General features: G+C 43.1%; 1 protein-coding gene across 3 annotated transcripts in view; it reads left to right on the top strand.

Moving 5' to 3' along the window:
• Window positions 1-15,039, top strand: part of LOC132241691 (uncharacterized) — a 35,183-nt gene that overhangs the window by 13,145 nt on the left and 6,999 nt on the right. For 2 of the 3 annotated variants that reach the window (XM_059710623.1, XM_059710633.1), the window contains exons 2-5: window positions 452-573; window positions 3,527-3,677; window positions 6,789-6,910; window positions 8,618-8,728. In XM_059710623.1, coding sequence (XP_059566606.1) covers window positions 452-573; window positions 3,527-3,677; window positions 6,789-6,910; window positions 8,618-8,728 — 506 coding nt within the window. The remainder of the gene's footprint in view (window positions 1-451; window positions 574-3,526; window positions 3,678-6,788; window positions 6,911-8,617; window positions 8,729-15,039) is intronic. The other variant, XM_059710628.1, reaches the window with a different exon arrangement.

Raw genomic sequence — 15,039 nt, 5'->3', positions numbered from 1 at the left:
TAAATACCAGTGTTGCTCAGAGGGAAATTATGCAGAGAAAGAACATTTTTATGTAGGGACACAGAGTGGAATAGTGGAAAAGAGCAGTACCTTTATTTAGAGCAGTGGTTCTCAACCTTCCTAATGCCGCGACCCTTTAATACAGTTCCTCATGTTGTGGTGACCCCCAACCATAAAATTATTTTTGTTGCTACTTCATAATTGTAATTTTGTTACTGTTATGAATCGTAATATAAATATCTGATATGCAGGATGTATTTAGGCAACCCCTGTGAAAGGGTCGTTCAACCCCCAAAGTGGTCGTGACCCATAGGTTGAGAACTGCTGATTTAGAGGCACAAAACCTAGGTTATTTCCTTGTGCTGCTATTGGCCTGCTTTGTAACTTTTCACTGATTTCTCCAGCTACCTGACTACAATCATAAAAGCTTTTTTTTCCTTTTTTGTTCCAGGAGATTTTGATGAGTTCACTCATGATAATAATGACAGTATGTTGAAAAGCATAGCAGAAGATCTTCGGAATTGCTTACCTCTAGAAACCATGCTTTCCTCAGAACCTCTAGCCCTCCAAAAAGTAAGTACATTATTATTAATTTACTCTTAGTGCTACTTGAGGATTCTCCAGTTCTTCCCTAACCCCGTAGTCTCTTCAGACTTATAGTCCTGAATTCTGCTTTAAATAATTTTTCATGTAGTGCTTCAGCCATGTTCCCGATTCTTTTGAGTCTCTAAGCCCTCTGGCTTCCCAGTATTATTCAGTCAACAGACATTTTTTTGAGGATATCTGTTTGCCAAGCACTCAACCTCCTTCCAAAATCACAATCCAACAGTAATCTGGTCCTGCCTGTATCACTGTCCTGATTTTCTCTTCCCTGTTTTATTTCCTTCATTTTTATCAATGGTGAAGTTTACTTCTTTGTTTCCTTCTCCTACATTTGCATTGTACAATTTTTGCTTATTCTTCTATTTGTTTATTCCTAGAATTAGTTCTCATTTATCTTCTCCAAACAACCCCTCATTCAAGTCCCTTCAAATCCCAACTCCTATGGGATTACAATGCTATACATATTGTTTCCTAAAGCAAAGCTAATGATAATAATGTCTTCTCCCACTGATTTGAAAATAGCAACCCCCCATATGGTTTTCTAAGCAGAGGAACTAAATCCTGTACATTTTTAACCGTATTGTGCACATTGTGAATAGTTAGCAAATCTTAGTAAACGTCTGCTCATTCAAGTGGATTCTCAAAGGAGGAAAATAATGAGTAGTATTAAAACTGAGAAATATCTAATATAGTTTGGATGTTATTGACAAAACAAACTTATTGGTATCATGGTATACCACAATACATAAAATGAGGAAAAAGTATTCATGGCATGTTAATGACCAACCCACAATTCCATATGCTAAATTTCACACACTTTTTATTTTCTTTTCTTTCCTTCTGGTCCTTGTGTTTGTTCATACATTTTATGTACTTGTAATATAGATTGTGTGTGTGTGTGTGTGTGTGTAGATATAGATATAATTTTGTAAGTTTCCAAGCAGATAGGTTGATACTTTACCATAATCGAGGTAGAAGGAATCAGACAAAATTTTTTTCTTTGTAGCCACTTGCTGTTACCACTAGTATTAATAAAGGGCCATAATTTGTAAGCATGAAGGTTTACTAACATTATTATTTGAAAACTTTTCCTCTAAGCAAAGATTTCTTGCTAAGTATTTTGATGAGTAAGTCACTGACATGGAGCTGGTATTAGTTTCCATTTTGACCCCTCTTACTAGCTACTGTCATTTCTTTGGAGAAATCTCTCTGGGTATCAGTTTCTGTACTTGTAAAATATACTGCTTTGGATGGACAAGATGGTCTCAAAATACTCCTTTCAACTAAAATTGTATATATTTCTCATTGCCATGTTTTGCATAATTACAGGTCAAATAAAAAGTTGTCCACTAACAAAGTGACTCCCATTTGTGTAACTTCATTGAGACTCATTACCTTAATGAGCAGATGAAATCTGGATGGCAGAGTGTCTCTTTGACAAGCACACTCTGAGAGACAGTGATGAGAGCTCAGCCTTAGACTGGCTTCCCATAGCCATAGGGGTCGCTTCCCTGGTCACCAAAGCAGTACATGCATGTTAGTGTTACCTTTATCTTTTTCTTATGTTCTTTCATTTGTATCCTTCCTTCAAATGAAGTAAATTGGTCCCCTCACATCCCCCAAAAGTCTCAGAAATAAAATGAAAGAAGGGCAGAGTTGCTGATGTAAGTGAAACTAGTCTTTCTGTGCCTTGTTGCTGGCAGAATTTTAGCATATGAACCACTGATGTTTTGCCTTATCCTATATAATAAAAGGCTAATATGCAAATAGACCGAACAGCAGAACAACCAAACAACCGAACAACCGGTCGCTATGACGTGCACTGATAACCAGGAGGCATGTGCAGAATATGGCGGGTGTCGGCCATGGTGGGATGGTGGAGCAGTTGAGCGGGGGTGCCAGACCAAGGTGGGGCGGCAGTCACTGTCATCAGGTGGCTCATACCAGACAGCACCTTTAAAGTCTCTGGTGATTACTGAAAATTCTTTGCTCCTGTGCACTGGGGTCCCACCCGGCACTGGCACCGGCTGCTGGCACCAGCCCTGCTCGCACCTGCTACTGGCGCTGGAGCTGCCGCGCGCACCCACTGCCAGCACCCAGCACCGGCCCCGATCGCTCAGCACCATCAGTGGGTGTGAGCGGCGGCTGCCAGCCCCGATCACCCCTCCGGGCTTCTCCACCTTCCCCTGCTCCTAAGGGAAGATTGGGGCTGGCAGCTGCCTCTCACACCCGCTGCCAGTACCCTGCACTAGTTCCGATTGCTTGGCCCCATCAGCGGGTGCGAGCGGCAGATGCCGGCTCTGATCGCCCCTAAGGATTTCTCCACCTCCCCCTGCTCCTGAGGAGCAATCGGGGCAGCAGCTACCACTTGCACCTGCTGGCGGTGCTGGCCCTGCTTGCACCCGCTGCTGGCACCGGTGCCAATCGCTTGGCGCCTTCAGTGGGTGAGAGCAGGGCCAGCGAGTCAGCGCGTGGGAGTGGCAGTGGCAGGAGCAGAGCTGCAGGCAGACAGGGGACCAGGGAGCCACAGTGGGAGGGGCCAGGCAGGGACATGGAGGATGGACCGAGACCCAGCCCTGTGCCCACCGCAGCCTCGCAGCCCATAGTTCCTTTCAAGTTGCACGAATTCGTGCACTGGGCCCCTAGTCTATATATATAAATGGCTAATATGCAAAGTGTCCCCTTGGGAGTTCGACTGGGAGTTCGATCACTCGCTATGACGTGTGCTGACCACCAGGGGGCAGCGTGAAATGAAGGAAGGCCCTGGCCTGCAGCCGGGGAAAGGCCCCAATCAGCCCTGATCGCTGGCCAGGCCTAGGGATCCTACCCGTGCATGAATTTTGTGCACTGGGCCTCTAGTTTAGCAATAAAAAGAGATTTCTTTGTACTTTGTTTCTTTTGATGTGTTTCTTCTCTCCACCAGATCCAGCAGCAGCCAGAACCCACAGTTCATGTAGATGCATTCCTTTATGATGAAGATTGTGTTGATTCATTATGTGAGGAAGGAAAAATGAGCAGAAACTATTGTGTGGTGTGTGGCTCATACCAGACAGCACCTTTAGGTCAGCACTCAAGTATGCAAACCTGATGACTGTGTGTGTACTTTTCCTTAGATGTCTTGAGTATGCAAATTACTGACGGTCTTTCAATGTTTTCTGAAAGCAAAGGCCAACCTACAGCATAGCCATTACCAATTATTGCAGTTAGGGAGACTAAATGGAAATATTGTCTAGGAAGTCAGGGCATTTAATGTCTCCCAGAAGGGTATCTCTACTTTTCACAGTAACTGGTTGTTTTTTGTTTTTTGTTTTTTTGGTTTAAAAAAATATATATTTATTGATTTTTTACAGAGAGGAAGGGAGAGGGATAGAGTTAGAAACATCAACGAGAGAGAAACATCGATCAGCTGCCTCCTGCACACCTCCCACTGGGGATGTGCCCGCAACCAAGGTACATGCCCTTGACCGGAATAGAACCTGGGACCCTTGAGTCCGCAGGCCGACGCTCTATCCACTGAGCCAAACCAGTTAGGGCTCACAGAAACTGTTTAATCACCAGTGACTTTGCAGGTCCAGAAACTAATCAGAAATGACTAAGTACAAGGAAACTGACTCATCCTTTCCATACTCAACAGAAATTCACATATAAAGCATATGCAGATTTATTTACAAGAGAAATATATTAGTTTAATATAGTCAAGGGGACCGAATGTTCTCCCTATGAAAACATCTACTTGAGAAGTATTGTTGGACGAGCAATATTGTTGGATGAACATGGACTCAGAGGACAATGATGGATAATCTTGAGAAAGAGTTTATTCAGGCCATGATTTGACCTAGTAGAGCATCTCTAGTCCATAACAGGAAACCAACTCCAGTGACAGAAATTTTCCTGCATCTCTGCCCCTCAGATGCAGTACCTGTGTCCCAAATAGCAAGCTAGACTGACTCTATGCTGCTACAGTGTAGCTCTTCTGTTAATATATTCTTTGTTCAAACTAGATATGATTGTTTAGGCTGTTACTTTAGACATGCTATTTCAATCTCCCCACTACCTTAGGTTTATTGCTTAGAGTGCGCTATTCTCCAGGTGTGTTTCCTTGTTCTCATACTACTGACCCTAGATAATATCATTCTCAAAAGTTTACTGTTACCAAATTGGTAATATGTTGCAAATAAAAATATATTGTACCTGTATTATAATTGGGGTTAAACGTCCCTGACTTATTGATTTAAGGTTTATTTATTTATTTAAATTATATATATATATATATATTTCAGAGAGGAAGGGAAAGGGATAGAGAGATAGAAACATCAATGATGAGAGATAATCATTGATTGGCTGCCTCTTGCGTGCTCCCCACTGGGGATCGAGCCCACAACCCAGGCATGTGCCCTTGACCAGAATCAAACCTGGGACCCTTTAGTCCACAGGCAGATGCTGTATCCACTGAGCCAAACCAGCCAGAGCTAAGGTTATTTTTTAGGTAGTCCTTTATGGGGTAAAGTCCTTTGGTTTCCATGGGAGGTAGTTGAAACTCAAATAGAGAAGGACTTAAGAACAATAGAGGGAAAACTAAAAAGTGAATTATAACTATAACAGCATATAAGACCTGATTTATCAAAATGTATAGAAGAGCTATGTTCAACAAATAAAAATCTGAAGAATAGAATTCATTTTCCCACAAAAATCAAGTTGTAAATAGTGACTGGGTATCCACACCCACCCAGAGAACCATAATGAATCTGAAAAAGTTATCAGGATGTGGGACTCTCCTTCCCTTTTTGACAGGGCGCTTATCTAGCTGCTAATGATGACTCTGTAGCCCAGGGCAGAAGCACTAATGTGGCACAGATGGTAGTAAAGGTGAAGATCCTAGGGAGAGAAGGACTATGGTGGTCAAAGGCCCCCCGTTACTTCTGAGGTCCAGTCATACCATTTATCTTCATCCAGCTGAGTAGCCTGTGTGCTTCCATTTTCTTTGCCGCAGTCTATTAGTTATGACCAAAGTTTCTTTCCTTCTGGACCATTATGTTACATAAAACATAATATAGTAAGTTTTTTAGTTACCTCAGTTTCAGAAAGAAGGAAGGGAAGGAGGGAGGGAGGGAGGAAGGGAGGGAAAGGAAGGAAGGAAGAAGAAAAGAAAGGAAAGAAAGAAAAGGAAGGAAGGAAGGAGGGAGGGAGGAAGGGAGGGAGGAAAAACATACTCAGGCTCTCAGATATTTCATTATAGAAATAAAGGAGTGAGAAAATGGGGTAGGAGGCCAGAAGTTATAGCAATTAAACGGAGGGAAATCGGAACAGTGTTGGGAGCATCTTAACCTTCCACATGGCCCTCTTCTGCACTCGGGGCTGCCACATTGCGCACATCCTGAGTGGTCATTCATTTGGTCGTCCACAGTCTGTGCAGCAGTGTGTGGCAGTTCTGTGATTGGCTCTGGGGTAAGGTGAGATGCCAGATGGAATGGGAGTTGAGAAGCAGTCCCAACAAACAGCAGGTCATGGGGCTGAGGTGCGGGGGGGGGGGGGGGGGGGGGCAATGAGGGGCATAGGATAGGGACAGGCAGCTGAGTAGCTGTTCCCTTAGAGGTCTTTTAAAATGTCAGAGACTGCCCTAACCGGTTTGGCTTAGTGGATAGAGCATCAGCCGACTCAAGGGTCCCAGGTTTGATTCTGGTCAAGGGCATGTACCTTGGTTGAGGGCACATCCCCAGTAGGGGGAGTGCAGGAGGCAGCTGATCGATGTTTCTCTCTCATTGATGTTTCTAACTCTCTATCCCTCTCCCTTCCTCTCTAAAAAAATCAATAAAATATATTTTAAAAAAATAATTAAGTAAAATAAAATGTCAGACTTTATGTTTATTCTTCTCCAATACAACTCAGAGTGAATGAGTGAAAAATTATCACATTAATTTTTTCTAAATAACCTCTGACTGCCTTTCATTGAATAAGAAAATAAAAACATGAAATATCCTATATAATAAAAGCCCAATATGCAAATTATCCCCTTGACAGGGAGTTCGACCAGGGGGTGGGGCCGGCTGGCCAACTATGGGAAGGTAGGCCCCGGCTGGCGTGCACTGGGCCTCTAGTTCTTTATAAGTATAGGTGAAGATTTAGAAATACAGAATTGAATTGTTAGTACCCACGCCGAATTTGTTCATTTTGTTCTAATTCTGCAGGATTTATTTCTCATTCCTTCTCTCTCATGGAATTGAAGTTCATATACCATCACGTACTCCCTGATCTGTCGGGAAAGCTCTTGGTTGACGTCGGCTCCAGGCTTGGCACAGTCCTTTATGGGGTAAAGTCCAGCTTATGGACATACTCAATATTTGGAAAATACTTTCTTTTCCCGCTAACAATAGTTTTGCCTGCCACCATCCAAGGTGACAGCTTGGTTTTATTTATTAGAGTAACAATAATAAAATTAAAGTAGTATATTGAGTTTGGATTTCAAAGGCCAGCTCTCTGATTTCCTTTATTAGTTTGTCTCTGTGACTCAGAGGAAGAAATATCAACAAAACAGAAGCAGGTAACCTCAAACACTTTGCTGCTTCGTAGTCACCAATGCCCTTTAACCCTGCTTTCCTTGTACTGTGCTAAAATTGTATACTAGCATTGGTAAGCGCTCTTATAAAACTGACAAGTTTACTTGACCTAGGAAATTGCCCATGGCCATAAGCAAGTTACCTAACACCTCTGGGCTTCAAGTTCCTCCCCTGTAAGTGAGCAAACGAAATGATATCCAAGGACACATCTTGCTCCAATTTTCTGTCATCCAAAGTTTGAATGTAGACATTTGTTTCTGAAATATCACATCAATATGACTTTTTAAAAAATTTAAATCACGAGTATTCTTAATGTTCTTAAATGGTTTAATCAAAAAGCTGAAATGTGGTTTCTGCTTGTCATTAGCAGACTTGTTAAAACTTGTGGCCAACAGCAGGAGAGGCTCATGCCAGAAACAGGCACTATCAGTTCCCAGCATTGTTGCCCGCCCTAAACAGGAACAGTTAACTCTTTGGTGCTTCATTTATTGTTCAGTGCTAAAACTTTTATTCTGTGATTAGAAAAGATAGCCATAATGGAAAAGTACACAATTGTCAGGTTGTTTTCTTTGGAGAACATTAGAGATTATGATTGTTTACCATATCTTGTCCACTGTTGTCTGTTTTTTTATTTGTTAAAAAACTATATAGCTGAAATAATTGGCTATGCAGGTGTGTGGCAGTATTAAATAATTTAAGCATATTGTCGTTGTTCTTATTAGGTCACTGATTCAGTCAACAAAGATTTTTGAATGCCTACATATGCTCTGTTGGACATATTCTAAAATCCATGATGAGCTGTAAATATAAATTGGTTTACACCTAGGTGTTAGTTGATGTAAAATGGTATTCAGAATATGATTTGACCATTTCTTCCAGATATTGTTTTGTTATTGAAACCAAAATAGATACATAACAATATACAGTCAATTCTTGATTATCCTTGAAAACTAAGTGGTCATTATTTTGGCAGATTGCCAGGCTGACTTCCATAAGCCAAACAGAACATACCTCCAGCAACCTCCCTCTGTTGTCAGGCGCATGATTTTCCACTTATGGTCTCCACAGGTTTATTCCTTTCTTGCTTTTCCCTGAAGCAACTTCCAAAGAAGTTACAGAAATAGGGTGGTAAATGGAGAATCTATATATGATCACTTTTCTCATTTTCACTTTTGTTGAGTGCACAGTTTTATCAGAAAAAGTAAGAAATCAATCTTTTAAAATATAATTACTTTTAAATAATGGAAATTATTAAATAATGGAAAAGAACTACAATGAAGTTCTTGATCAGTAAGTCTTCAAGTTCTTAAAGTTGTCAGTTTTACATAAACTACAAGATGTTATTTATCCTTACTTTATTGAATTCTATTTTTTAAAGTTTGACTTTTTAAATTTCAAGTAGAAGTAAACCACAATAAAAAGTTAATTCATTTGTATCCTAATATATTCTTATATTTTAGGGTTATCTTTACAGTTCAGCATTGCAACTGTATGGAGTAGAATTGAATGGAGACTTTTGCCAGTTGCAGGAAATGATCATAAAAAAATACCAGTTCACTGACAGAATAAAGGTACCCTTTCAAATATATATTTTGTTGTTCATTGTATAGCATAATTTAGGCAACTTCTTCTGCATTGTAGTTGGAAAATCTTTTTGAATCTATTCTTAGTTGCTATTGTGTAGAAACAGATTTGAGTTGACTTAATATTTTAAAACATTAATAAAGATTAATTATTATCATTATATCCCACTCACATATTTCTCTCCTCCCCGATTTTATTAGGAAGTAGGTTTTTTTCTTAATTTGCTTCATATCAGCTTTAATAATGCTAGCAGCATTTTTGAATCTCAAGATGTTGGTCAGAAGTGTATTTAATTAATCTCTGAATGTAGAAAGTAAGCAAACAGGTTAGTAATGCTCACAACTCTTTATCTTCTGTTTTGTAAGCTTTCAGGAGGAATTGTGGCTGCCACAGAATAGCAATTTATAGGGAAATGATGCCCTAGTTTGGGCTTCAACAGAATTTTCTGTCTTTCTTATATGTTAGCAGTTTTTAACCTTTTTCATCTCATGGTACACATAAACTAATTACTAAAATTCTGTAGTACACTAAAAAATACATTTTCTTTTTGCCAATCTGACCTAAAAAAAGATACAATTTTGATTGAACTACAAAAAAAGTAATAATAGCAATTACCTACATTTTTTGCTCCAAAGTGACTTTTAAAAAAAATCAGGTGCCTATACTTGTATATAAGGATTTCTAGTACCAAGAATTAACCAATCAGATATATCCTTACTAAGCGACGTGACTAAAAAGATGCAACTCTATTTTACGACCTATACTAGAGGCCCGGTGCACGAAATCGTACATGGGTGGGGTCCCTCGGGCCGGCCAGTTGCGGGGAGGGACTGCAGGAGGTTGGCTGTGGGAGTGCAGTGCATTGAGCATCTGCTCCCTGGTGATCAGTGCATGTCATAGCTATGGGCCTGTCATAACGGTCACTTAGGCTTTTATATATATAGATATTTATAGTTCAAGACAGGGCATTCACACCAACAACTATTGGCGTGTTGGCTGTTGTCATTTTAAAAAAAAATACATTTTATTGATTTTTTTACAGAGAGGAAGGGAGAGGGATAGAGAGTTAGAAACATCAATCAGCTGCCTCCTGCACACTCCCCATCGGGGTTGTGCCCGCAACCAAGGTACATGCCCTTGACCAGAATCGAACCTGGGACCCTTGAGTCCGCAGGCTGACTCTCTATCCACTGAGCCAAACCGGTTAGGGCTCATTTTTTAATTTGATAATCTAAGGGAAAAGAAGTCAGTGTCCCTCACTAAATAATCAGTTATTTATTGCATGTTTTAAAAATTCTTGTGGCACACTGGTTGAAAATCACTGCTATATATAAAGGGAAAAATAACAGAAAAGGGAAAGGAAGTTTTTTGGTTAATGAAGTAATACTTACCATTTCAGTAATGATCCTTTATTTTTTTATATATATATATATCTATATATATATATAGATATATATATATATATCTATCTATCTGTATATATATATCCTATCTAATAAAAGAGAAAAATGGTAATTGGCGTACGACGATACCCTTTTCATTGGCTAATCAGGGCTATATGCAAATTAACTGCCAACTATGATTGGCAGTTAACTGCCAACTAAGATTGGCAGTTAACTGTCAACAAGATGGCGGTTAATTTGCATATGTAGGCACAATGCAGGGAGGCGAAAGGGAAAGCAGGAAGAAGCCCCCTGCCACTGACAGTGATCGGAAACCCAGGGGGGAGCTAAGAGCTGGGGGGCAGGGCAAAGGCGGCCCTGGGGCCGCCTTTGCCCTGCCCCCCAGCCATGATCGGAGAATCAGGCGCCTTTTCCGCCCTGGCCAGTGATAGCAGGAAGTAGGGGTGGAGCCAGCGATGGGAGCTGGGCACGGTTGAAGCTGGCAGTCCCAGGAGCTAGGGGTCCCTTGCCTGGGCCTAAAGCGGAGCCCACGATCGCGGGGCCGCTGCAGCTGCGGGTCCCTGCTGCCCGGGCCGGACGCCTCAGCCAGAGGCATTAGGCCTGGGCAGGGGCGGAGCCTGCAACCGCGGGGAGCTGGGGGTCCCCTGCCCAGGCCTGACACCTCTGCCGGAGGCCTCAGGCCTGGTCAAGGGGCCGATCCGGTGATTGGTGATCGGAGGGTGATGAGGGTCAACTCCTCTGGCCGAGGCATCAGGCCTGGGCGGGGGACGGAGCCGGGGATTGGGGGGATATGATGGTCCCCTTGCCCAGGCCTGAAGCCTGGGTCAGAGGCGTCAGGCTTGGGCGGGGGGTGGAGCAAGCGATCAGAGGGAGATGGGGGTCCCCTGCCCAGGCATGATTCCTGGGCCAGAGGCCTCAGGCCTGGGCGGGGGCCAGAGCCAGTGATCAGGGGGAGATGGGGGTCCCCTGTCCAAGCCTGACACCTCTGGCGGAGGCGTCAGGCCTGGGCAAGGGGCCGATCAGGCAATCGGAGGGTGATGGGGGTCAACGCCTGAGGGTTCCCAGTATGTGAGAGGGGGCAGGCTGGGCTGAGGGACACTCCCCTCCCCCCCACACACACCCAGTGCACGAATTTCGTGCACCGGGCCCCTAGTATATATATAAATATATACACACACACACACACACTAGGGGCCCAGTGCACAAATTTGTGCAACTTAAAAGGAACTGTGGGCCACAAGGCTGTGGTGGGCACAAGGGCGGGTCTTGGCCCATCCTCCGCACCCCCACCCGGCCCCTCCTGTCCGCTGTCTGCTGGCAGCCCCATTCCCGCTGCCGCCTCTGATCCCATGCGCTGACGGCTCTGGTCCCGCTCTCACGGAGCGATTGGGGCCGGTGCCAGCAGCAAGTACAAGTGGGGCCAGCACTGTCAGCAGGTGCGAGCAGTGGCTACTGCCCAGATTGCCCCTCAGGAGCAGGGGGAGGTAGAAAAACACTCAGGGGTGATGAGGGCCGACAGCCACTGCTCACACCCACTAACAGTGCCAAGAGGTCGGGACTGGCACTGGGCACCAGCAGTGGGTATGAGCGGGCCCTTCACCAGCAGCAGGTGTGAAAGGCAGCTGCTGCCCCAGTTGTCCCTCAGGAGCAGGGGGAGGTGGAGAAGCCCTTTGGGGCGATCAGGTCTGGTGCTGGGCACTGGCAGCAGGTGTGAGCGGCAGCTCCAGTGCTGGCAGCGGGTGTGAGCGGGGCTAGCGCCAGCAGCAGTTGCAAGCACCGGGCAGGACTGTGGCGCTCAGGGGCAAAGAATTTTCAGTAACCACCAGAGGCTCACCCCAATGACAGTGACCGGCAACCCACCTTGATCTGGCGCCCCCGCTCACCTGCTCCATCATCCCGCTGCAGCCGATGCCCGCCATGTTCTGTGCTTTGCCGCCTGCTGCCGACACCTGCTATGTTCTGTGTGTGCCCCCTGGTGGTCAGCGCACGTCATAGCAACTGGTTGTTCGGTTGTTCCGCCATTCGGTCTATTTGCATATTAGCCTTTTATTATATAGGATAGATTTAAATATATTTTTATTGATTTCAGAGAGAAAGGGAGAGGGAGAGAGAGGTAGAAAACATCAATGATGAGAGAATCATTGATCGGCTGCCTCATTCATGCCCACACTGGGGATCTAGCCTGCAACCCAGGCATGTGCCCTGACCAGGAATCAAACTGTGACCTCCTGGTTCATAGGTCAACACTCAACCACTGACAGCCATGCCGGCTGGGCCATATCCTGCTTTTTTTTTTATGGCATTTTTTATAGAGTTATCAGCATAGCTGTTTCATCCCATTACTAGATTATAGCGTATTTGAGAGTAGATATTGTAGATAGCTCATTCATCATGGTATATTTCCCTACACAGTATCTAGTACATAAGAGATGGCCATTAGAAACTGGTTAAATTGATCTTAGTTGCCTTGTGGCCTCCACGTTGTTAGCATTCATTTTGTTCAGAACCATTCCTTGGGATTTCCCTGGAACCTCCAGAGCAGTGGTTCTCAACCTTCCTAATGCTATGACCCTTTAATACAGTTCCTCATGTTGTGGTGACCCCTAATTTCATTGTTACAAATTGAACATAATTAAAGCATAGTGATTAATCACAAAAACAATATGTAATTATATTGTCTTTTCCAATGGTCTTAGGCGACCCCTGTGAAAGGGTCGTTCGACCCCCAAAGGGGTCGCGACCCACAGGTTGGCGGCCCACAGGTTGAGAACCACTGCTCTAGAGCAAGCACTTATGTCAGTTGCCATAATTAATTGATCCACCTGATTCTTTTTTAACTTACCTGTGGGGTGGGGATGGGGGGAGTGAACAGAGATGGGAAAGGAAAAGGAAATTGTGTGAAAGCTATGTTGTATCAGTAGGTTAATTTACATACCTGTTTTATATCTAAGCTACATATTTAGGAAGTTTAAAATGATTAACTTTTTTCTGTGTTCAGGAGGAACATGTTAAACCTATGCTTCAGAGATTCTAGACCAGCCGTGGGCAAACTACGGCCCGCGGGCCAGATCCGGCCCGTTTGAAATGAATAAAACTAAAAAAAAAAAAGACCATACCCTTTTATGTAATGATGTTTACTTTGAATTTATATTAGTTCACACAAACACTCCATCTATGCTTTTGTTCTGGCCCTCCGGTCCAGTTTAAGAACCCATTGTGGCCCTCGAGTCAAAAAGTTTGCCCACCCCTGTTCTAGACCATCTTATTTAAATTATTTTAGTATTTTTATTACTTAAAAAAAGAGAAAATATTTTTAAAAATCAGTCCCCACAACATTTTGAATATTATATATTTGTAAGACCATGTTTATTTGGAAAGAAATCATGTGATACAAAGTAGTTAAAGTAGTTAAACCTTTTCTCTTTTTAAAATAAAAGTTGTTTGCCCAAGCCAGGTGATTCAGTTAGTTGGAGTGTTGTCCCATGCACCAAAAGGTTATGGGTTCAATTCTGGTCCGGGCATATACCTAGGTTGTTGTTCAGTTCCCAGATCGATGTTTCTCTCTCTCTCTCTCCCTATTCCTCTCTTTCTAAAATCAATAAAAAACATATCCGCAGGTGATGATTAAAAAATAAAAAATGAATAATTAAAATAAAAGTTGTTTGCTTTGTCTTGAGCAAATAAATGTTTCTTCTTGTTATATTGCCTGTAGTCTGTAAGACTTGATGATTGTGGTCTGAGTTAACTTTTGAGGTATATAGTTTTTAAATAGTTTTGTTTGCTTTTTTGGACAGATAATATATTCTAATGTATTTTAGATGAAGAGCCAGACAAGGCCAATTAACATAGTGTATTAACCTTTTATAATTTATAAATTACTTTTATAGTTTCTATGGTCCCATTTGATCTATGAGTCAGGACAGATATTATTCTATTTTATTTATGAGGACCCTGACTACCTAAATGTACAAACCTCATTGATGGTGGAGCGAGAGTTTGATGATTCTTACAACCACTGATATAGTCTCCCCTTGTCTGTGTGGTGTACGTTCCAACCCCCAGTGGATGCCTGAAATTTGATAGTACCAAACTCTATATATACTGTTTTTTCCTGTGCATACATACCTATGATAAAGTTTAACTTATAAATTAGGCACAAGAACTCACAACAATCCTATATAATAAAAGCCTAATATGCACATTGTCCCCTGGGGCGGTCGTTCGACCGGGAGACCAGGAGTTCGACCAGTCACTGTGATGTGCGCTGACCACCAGGGCGTGGTGCGGAACATGGTGGCATTGGCGATGCAGCGCTGGCAGCAGGCAGCAGTGGAGGTGCTGCCAGCCCAGATGGGCCCCGATGAGAGCGGGACCATGGTGGGATGGTGGAGCAGGTGAGCAGGTGGCGCCAGACCAAGGCGGGTGCAAGCAGAGGCCTTGGTGCTTGCCAGGGCCCAGAAGTCAGCTGGGACCTGCCCTTCCATGCCAGACGCCTGTGCTTTGGTCACCGGCCAGGCCTAGGGACTGCATCCATGCACGAATTTTGTGCACTGGGTCTCTAGTAACTAATAATAAAATAGAACAATTATATTTTAGTAAAAGTTATGTGAATGGCGTCTCTCCAGTAATTTTAATATTTTTCAGTCCAAACCATCCGTTACTTGCAGTAAATAGTTTGGTGTCACTTGTTTCAGGGGATCACTTGCTGAAGTCTTTGTATAGGCTCAATACTTTCTGGCGCAACACAGTGCTGTCAATAGGAACACATTTTCTGTTATGTCTTCTACCCACAAATGTAATGACTTTTCTATATTAACTAACCACCCAACATGCATTGTGGCCATATCTTTTGCAGTTTGAGATGCAATGCAAAACTAGCATGAGTTTGTTATTCT

Source organism: Myotis daubentonii, chromosome 1 (genome assembly GCF_963259705.1).
Source record: "Myotis daubentonii chromosome 1, mMyoDau2.1, whole genome shotgun sequence".
NCBI classification, from domain to species: domain Eukaryota; kingdom Metazoa; phylum Chordata; class Mammalia; order Chiroptera; family Vespertilionidae; genus Myotis; species Myotis daubentonii.
Note: the sequence above shows the minus strand (reverse complement) of the source record. Positions and strands in the feature narration are given on the sequence as shown.